The sequence below is a fragment of the Triticum dicoccoides genome, chromosome 1B, assembly GCF_002162155.2.
Source record: "Triticum dicoccoides isolate Atlit2015 ecotype Zavitan chromosome 1B, WEW_v2.0, whole genome shotgun sequence".
NCBI classification, from domain to species: Eukaryota; Viridiplantae; Streptophyta; class Magnoliopsida; order Poales; family Poaceae; genus Triticum; species Triticum dicoccoides.
Genome location: NC_041381.1, coordinates 448,215,904 through 448,224,053, shown reverse-complemented (window position 1 = coordinate 448,224,053; position 8,150 = coordinate 448,215,904). Strand labels below are relative to the sequence as shown.

General features: G+C 56.7%; 1 protein-coding gene across 1 annotated transcript; it reads right to left on the bottom strand.

Moving 5' to 3' along the window:
* Nucleotides 1-389: 389 nt before the first annotated feature.
* Nucleotides 390-3,038, bottom strand: LOC119350461. The gene is made up of 5 exons (XM_037618287.1): nucleotides 2,788-3,038; nucleotides 2,347-2,704; nucleotides 1,269-2,051; nucleotides 1,048-1,182; nucleotides 390-909 (listed from the first exon to the last, which is right to left on the bottom strand). Exons 1-5 carry the CDS (start codon nucleotides 3,036-3,038, stop codon nucleotides 520-522), a joined length of 1,917 nt encoding a protein of 638 aa, XP_037474184.1. The 3' UTR covers nucleotides 390-519.
* Between the last annotated feature and the right edge of the window lie 5,112 nt (nucleotides 3,039-8,150).

The following is an 8,150-nucleotide window of genomic DNA, read 5'->3' as shown; positions in this document are numbered from 1 at the left end:
TGGTTACAAATAACTTTGGTTACACGACCTGACATCAATCATATTCTCCCAGATACGTAAATATCCGATGCATTTGTTCTAATGCTTGAATGATGAAACGTGTTTACATTTTGCACACACCTCTGCTGATAAAAGCACCGAGTACTCTTGAGGGATTTTATTACACTTTACTAGAACAAACAGCCCGAACTGTTTCAGCAAACCATATTATCCAGCACATCCTCCTGTAGGAAGTGCTGGTTTCTTCAGGTAAAAGAAAAAAGAAATAAAATAAATTGCTGCAGCAGAACCACGTTCAACTGAACAGTTCACCCATAATTTCCAAAACACAACAACATATTTCCAGAAATATAAGCAATTCATAACCAAGGGTTTATTGCCAAGTTAAAAGTAGCCTGACGAGGTTGCCCTCAGGCCTTTTGGAATTCCAAATAGAAAACAAGTGCCGCGTCACAGTACATGATAAATAACATAGTTGCCTACAGAAAAAGTTTGAATTACACGTGAAGGGCGATATCATCAATCAGTATGCCCACAAACTCCGCAAGAGGTACCAACAGGATCAGCCATGGTCAAAACATGAGCATGATTGCTGCATGCAAATGTAGTGAACGGATAAGCTTCTCCAAACTCAAACCCAGCATTTCTAGAAGCCCTGCTATCCAGTTGTAGCCGCCTACGCTGATTAGTTTCCCATCTCCTGGTGAATGTGTTATCCTGGACACGGAGTTCCATTGACTCAAGCACCTTAGCATTCAGAACAAAGAACTTGGCAAAGTTAAGATCCGACCGCTTGCCCTCGTAACCCTTCAGCACTACTTCTTTGAGACTGAGGTCAAGACATTCAATGCGATCTTGTGGGTTAAGATGGCGTACATTTTTCTTTTTCAGATCAACTTCCAGGTATAACTGAAAAGAGCAGAAGTGCATTGTATTACTTGTATGTTTGTTATATAAAGGCTAGTTTCTACCTGGATTGATGGACGACATATGAACTGAATGGAGTTTATTCAGCGCTACAAGCTACCCAAAAATGAAGAGATTTACCGTGATGACGAGCTTCTCCAAGCAAGGAAAGTATTTGATGAAGTTTAGAACTGCATCAAGATCAGGACCAACAGTATCAAGAATGAAAATCTTCACGCTGTGCAGTGACGTTGCCAAGTTTCCGCCAGAAATTCCCTGCGAAAAAGAAGCACCGAGCATGAAACACAAGAGTATTATTGCCTGAGAAATGAATGTGGGTGTTCAATGAAGGCAGTATTTACCCGAGAAGCCATGGTTCCAACATGGAGTGTAGTCTTGTGGCTGTCCAGAAAGCAAGCCATCTGCAGTCTAGGCGCTCTGATCACCTGGATGTCAAAATTATCAAATGCAATCAATCTCTCCAGGCGAGGAGCATAGTGTATGACCAGCTCGCCCACGTAGCTGTCCGCGACAATGCCGAAGCTCTGGAGGGTCGGCGAGTCGATGACCACTCGGTCGAAGCCGCTGCACCAATCCAGCTGGAGCACCCTGAGCGCGGAACAGGCGGAGAGCAGGCCGTGGAGGGCATCCTCGGAGATCTCGACCTCGGTGAGGGCGAGCCGCGTCAAATGCGGGAATGCGAGGGTCGCGGAAATGTCCTCGGGGAAACGGCAGCGGGCGAAGCTGGCGACGCGGAGGGTCGGCGCGAAGCGGAGGGCGCACGGCGGCAGCAGAAGGTCGTATCGGTAAGAGATATGGATCTCCTCGAGGTTGTCGAGGGCGGGAGATCGGATCCACTCTGCGAGATCGGCGATGCTGCCCTGCCGGCTGAGGTGGCGGAGGCAGAGGCGGCGGCCAGGGCCGCGGTGCTCGGCGAGGATCTTGGAGATGCATTCCCAGGACCATCTGGGGAGGCGGGCGTCGTCGAGGTTGCGCGGGGAGGCGCGCCAGAGGGGGCGCCACCGGCGGGCGAGGGCTGTAAACACCGATCGCGCGCACACACACACGAGAGAGAGAGCTCGGGGACAGTTGTTTTGCGTTGTGAACACTTGCAACTTTTCTGTATTCAATCTTCTCCTCTTATTCTGTTACAGAAGGGAAACGAGACCACTAACAGCCCGAGAAAACAGCCTCGCCGAGCCACAACGATCGCGCCATCCCACGATTCAGCTCGTGCGGGGTGTGGACTACTTCTAAGGGAAAACAAACTTCCTAACAAACTTGTCTACTCAACTATCTAAGCAACGTTTATTTTCCTGCTAAGACTGACGAACACACAAGGTTTAAGTCCACAATCACTCTCTAAGCCTTGTGTGCCTCGTTGAGTTCCACCATCCCGATCTTCATGCGCTGCTTCTAAAGCTTGACTCGCCCGAGTGCCTTAGTGAGCACATCGGCAAGTTGATCTCCGGACCGAACGAACTCGATCTGAATCTTCCCATTCTCCACGCACTCCCGGATAAAATGATACCTGATCTCAATGTGTTTGCTCCGGTCGTGGTAAACAGGGTTCTTACTTAGTGAGATGGCCGACTTGTTGTCGACGTTGAGCACCGCCGCCTTCAGTTCTTCGTCTTTTATTTCTCCCAGTAGTCGTGCGAGCCATATACCTTGGCATGCCGCCGTGGTGGCGGCCATGTACTCCGACTCGCATGAGGAGAGGGCCACAACCCTCTGCTTCTGTGATTGCCAGCTGACCAGGTTGCTGCCAAGGAAGAAGGTGACGCCGGTGGTGCTCCTGTGGTTGTCCACATCGCCGCCCAGATCGTTGTCGTTGTAGCCGATCAGAGGCGCATCATGGTCACCGCGCGTGTACCGCACTCCCCAGTGCAGAGTCCCGCCACGTAGCGCAGAACATGCTTTACTGCCGCCATGTGCTCCGTCGTGGGCTCCTGCATGAACCGCGAGACGTACCCGACGGAGAAGGCAAGATCCGGCCTGGTGTGGACGAGGTAGCGGAGCATGCCCACGATGCTCCTGTATTCGGTGACGTCCACAGGCTGTGCCGGGCTCCCCCTGCTCAGCTTGAGGCGCGGCTCCATGGGCGTGTGACTGGGGTTGCAACCCGTCATGTCCGCCTTGTCGAGGATCTTGGCAGCGTACGCGGCCTGACCAAGGTCGATGCCGCCGTTGTGCTACCTCACCTCGATCCCAAGATAGTAATGGAGCCGTCCCAGGTCGCTCATGTCGAAGAGTGCTTGCATCTCCTTCTTGAAGCCATCGATCTCCTCCTCGTCTGAGCCGGTGATGATCAGATCATCGACGTAGACGCCGACGACCAGGCGCGAGGATGCAGTGCCCCTGGCGTACACGGCGTGCTCGGACGGGCACCTGCTGAACCCAAGCGAGCCCAGACTCGCATCCAGCTTGGCGGTCCATGCCTGCGGGGCTTGTTTCAGCCCGTACAGGGCTTTCCTGAGCTTGAGCATCTTCGATTCCTCGCCGGCGGCCGTGAACCCCGGCGGCTGCACCACGTAGACCTCCTCCTCTAGCTCCCCGTTGAGGAAGGCAGACTTGACGTCCATGTGGTGCACTGTCCAGCTCGCGCGCGCGGCCAGAGCGAGCAGGAGGCGAACGGACTCGAGCCTGGCCACAGGCGCGAATACTTCATCGTAGTCGATGCCGTGCTTCTGGACGTACCCTTTCGCCACCAATCTCGCCTTATACTTCACCACCGTGCCATGGGCGTCTTTCTTGGTTTTGTATACCCACTTGAGGCCGATCGGGCGGTGACCAGCGGGCAGGTCCACGAGCTCCCAGGTCTGGTTTGCCTCGATGGAGTTCATCTCCTCCATCATCGCATGTTGCCAGCATGTTTTGCTTGTTGCTTCCTCAAAGGAGCCGGGCTCCTCGCCCACCGCGAGATGCAGCTCATCGATGAGCTCGTCGTCGTCGATCTCGCCGCCAGCATCGTCGGGCTCCTCCAGCCCTGGGGGAGGTGCGTTCCGAGCCGCCTTCTCAGGCGTGTCCATGTACCGAGGGTTGGGGAGGAAGATACCGTCCTTGCCGCGTGTCGTCATTGGGTGCACCGACGTGATGTTGCCGGTCATGCGCACTGGAGCCGGCGCAGCGGAACCCGGAGCAGTGGTTCCACCCGTCGCGACGGTCGAGGCCGCCGCTGGGGTGTCGTCGTTGCCTCCGGCAGGTGCTGTTGTCGTGGGTGGCGTCCTTGCAGGAGACGCCGACTGAGCGGGTGCTCGCGCAGCATCGGGAGACGAAGAAGAGCCTGCCGCAGGTGGCGACAGACCGCCAGTGAGAATCGACATGGGCTCAATCACAAAGCTCATACCTGCCTGGTCCGTGCCACTCTTCTCCCAGTCCCACGCTCGTGCCTCGTCGAAGACGACATCACGGGAGACGTGAACGCGTTTGCCCACCGGGTCAGAGAGTCGGTACGCCTTGCTGCCTGGTTCGTACCCGAACATCACCATGGCCTTGCTCCTGTCTTCAAGCTTGGAGAGGTGTGGACGCGTGTTCTTGACATGCACTACGCTCCCGAACACGCGCAGGAAATCGACGGAGGGCTTCCTGCCGTGCCAGGCCTCGAACGGCGTCCTGCCCGGCACGCTCCTGGAGTACGCTCGGTTGAGCACGAAGACGGCCGTGGACACGGCCTCGCCCCAGAAATGCGGCGGTACTCCCATCGCCTTGAGCATGCACCGGGCCGTCCTGACGACGGTTTGGTTGCGCCTCTCCACCATGCCATTCTGCTGGGGTGAGTATGGCGCGGTGAGGTGTCTCTGGACTCCAAGATGGGCTAGGTGTGCGCTGAAATCGCCGGAGTTGAACTCCCCACCTCGGTCAGAGCGGAACGTGCGCAGCTTCCGCCCCGACTCGCGCTCTGCGTATGCCTGGAAGTGCTGGATCGCCTCGGCAGCCTCGTCCTTGCTCCGGAGCAGGTACAGCCACATGAACCTGTTGTGATCATCCACGAGCAAAAGGAAATATCACTTGCCGCCTGGTGTGGGCGGCGAGATAGGCCCGCAAAGATCACCGTGTACGAGCTCAAGCGGCTCGGTGGCACGGTAATTCGCCTGTTGAGGGAACGGCGCTCGCCGCTGCTTGCCCACTAGGCAGGTGTTGCAAACCTGCTCGGAGTGGTGGAAGGGAGGCATGCCCCTGACCATGTTCTGACGCGCCAGCCTCTCGAGCCCGTCGAAGTGTTGGTGCCCGAAGCACGCATGCCAGCGCCACGCCTCGTCGTCGGAGTGCGCAGCAAGGCAGACGGGGTTGGCGAGTTGAAGGCGCGCGATGTAGAGCCTGTTGCGGGGTGGCGGCACTCTGGCCAGGATGCGGTGATGGCGATCACGCACCGTCATGACACCGGCTTCGACGTGCGTGGGGCAGCCGTTCTTGTCGAGCTGCACGATGGAGACAATGTTGCTCTTGAGCCGTGGGATCCAGTACACGTTGGATAGTGCACGGTGCCCTTCGTCGGCCGCGGCGAACAGGACGGTGCCCCGCCCTTGAATGGGCACGAGCGAGCCGTCTGCAAACCTGACCGAGCCGCGAATGCCCTTGTCCAGCTCGGCGAACGCCGTCTCATCACCGGTCATGTGGTTCGACGCGCCCGTGTCGAGGTACCAGGCCGCATCATAATCTCCGGGAGCGCGGCGAAGCTCCACGCGTGCGCGTGATTCGTTCAGGAAGACGACCTCCTCGCCTGCTGAAGCGCTCGGCGCGAAAGCTGCCGCTGTCAAGGAGGCCTCCTCGATCATCAGCAGGCCCGGATCGTCGTCTTCGCCTGCTTGGCCTTGTGCAAGGAGGGCATGTTCCTCCTCGCGTTTCTTCTTGCAACAGTCACGAATCCAGTGGCCAGCGTCGCCGCAGTAGTGACATTTGTCACGATCCGCGTTGCCGCCGCCATTCTTCCCACCACCGGCGTCAGTGTGGGCTGGAGACTTGCCTTTTCTGCCGCGTCCACCACCGCGGCCACGGCCCCGCCCGCGCGCCTGCGCGCCCGATGAGTTGCTGCTGCTGCCGCCATTGTTCGTCGTACGTTTCTCGTACGCGTGCCAGTCCTCCAGGGTCATCAGAAGGTGACCGGCGTCCTCGCCTCCGTCGTCCTGGTCCAGTCGCTCCTCCGCCACCTTGAGTCATCCGGTGAGCTCCTCCATCGTCAGGGTGTCGAGGTCGACCATAATCTCGATGGAGAGCGCCACCTGAGCATACTTGCGGGGCACAACATGAAGGAATTTACGTACCACTCGCGCATCCCCGACGGGATCACCATGGATGGAGAGGTTGTTGACAAGCCCAATGAGCCTCATCGCGAAGTCGTCGACGTTCTCGCCGGGCTTGAAACAGATGTCCTCGAATTCCCGGCGGAGGCCCTGGGCCTTGGCCTCGCGCACAGCGGCAGATCCCATCTGCATGGTCTTGACGGCGTCCCAGGCCTGCTTCGCCATCTCCTTCATGGAGAGGACCGCGAGCATCTCCTCTGGCACCTCCCGGAGGACGGCCTCTAGGGCGGTACGGTCGTCGTGGTAGTCGGCGATTCCCGTGGTGACGGCGTCCCACAGCCCGCGCGTCTGCAGGATGGCCTTCATCAGGAGAGACCAGCTGTCGTAGTTGCTCCAGGTCAGTGTTGGGAACACCGTTGGGAGGGCCACCTCGCATCTCTGCGCCACCGGCGCGGCGATCTCGCGCCCGCGGATGGTGCGGCTATGCCTAGCCCTCGGAGACCGCGACAGCGTGCACCCGCGTGTCGGCGACGGAGTCCGGGACCCATCGCCGGAGCCCTTCTGCGGCCCATCGCCAGAGCCCTTTCGGGGACCCTTGCTTCCCGCCATGATCGCCGGATCGTACTAGCGGCTCTGATGCCAATTGTAAACACCGATCGCACACACACACACGAGAGAGAGAGCTCGGGGACTGTTGTTTTGCGTTGCGAACACTTGCAACTTTTCTGTATTCAATCTTCTCCTCTTATTCTGTTACAGAAGGGAAACAAGGCCACTAACAGCCCGAGAAAACAGCCTCGCCGAGCCACAACGATCGCGCCATCCCACGATCCAGCTCGTGCGGGGTGTGGACTACTTATAAGGGGAAAAAAACTTCCTAACAAACTTATCTACTCAGCTATCTAAGCAACGTTTATTTTCCTGCTAAGACTGACGAACACACAAGGTTTAAGTCCACAAGGGCGGTGGTGCACGCGGCGTCCTTGATGGGGAGGCGGGTGATGACCTGAGAGAGAATGTTGTCGGGGAGGAGGCTGATAACGTCGGCCCCTTCGGCTTTCGCCTGCTTGGATGGGCGAACCGCCGCATCCTCCATTGCCGGCGCGCCGCGCGACGGCGGAGGGTCGCTGCTGGAGTTTTGGGGGGAGGTGCGGTTGCTAGGTTCCGAGGAATCCACTCCTTTTTCCCTCTCTTTCTTTTTCCCTCTCTTTCTGCGAGTGGGTTTCCGGAGAATGAGAATCTGGCTCGGCCGAACGCCGCAGATCCACCCACACTGCTCGGCCACCACTCCAAGGCCTCCAGTTGATGATGATAGTTGTGCTTACTGATACGAAGGATTCAGGCCCATTGTAATGAATGCAGTGATAATAGGGTAGGCCGGAGTTATATAACCGAAGGGTGTTCTTTGTTTAGATGAGAGATGGGCGGAACAGGAAGCAATCAAAGACGAAATCACTAATTAAGGAGTACTCCTTGCGGAGATCACTCCAACTTCCCCAAGTTGCGATAAGTGGCGCGCTGCATGTGCGCCACTTGTCGCAACCTGGGAGTTTTCCCTTTTTTCGTACATACGTTTATTCAAAATGTTTTATCTCTTAAACCGTGCATCCAAATTTCGAACCGCTTTCGCCATTGGATTCCTCGTGTCAAGATCTTCAAAACTAGATCCCATGTTGATAGGTTTTGACGAACTTTTTTTTCACGAAAAAAATGGACGAAAAAAATCGACGAAAAAACCGAACCGGAAACACGGGTTTTTTCCTTTCCGAAAGAGCCACGCCCGTGCCTCTGACGAAAGCACAACCGTGCCTCTGGCGGAAGCAAAATCGTGCCTCTCGCGAAAGAAAAAAAATAGAAAACACGTTTTTTCCTTTTCTGAAAGAGGCACGCCCGTGCCTCTCGCGAAAGCACAACTGTGCCTCTAGCGGAAGCAAAACCGTGCCTCTCGCGAAAGAAAAAAAAACAGAAAACGCGTTTTTCCCTTTCCGAAAAAGGCACGCC

Bases quoted from the DNA above. Each gene is read 5' to 3' on its own strand.
- LOC119350461 (XM_037618287.1), bottom strand. From the start codon at position 3,038: ATGACGGGTTGCAACCCCAGTCACACGCCCATGGAGCCGCGCCTCAAG. The intron at 2,052-2,346 runs GCACTCGGGCGA...CTTCTGTAACAG, and splicing joins TTGCCGATGTGCTCACTAAG to AATAAGAGGAGAAGATTGAA. The intron at 1,183-1,268 runs GTAAATACTGCC...TCTTTTTCGCAG, and splicing joins TTGGAACCATGGCTTCTCGG to GGAATTTCTGGCGGAAACTT.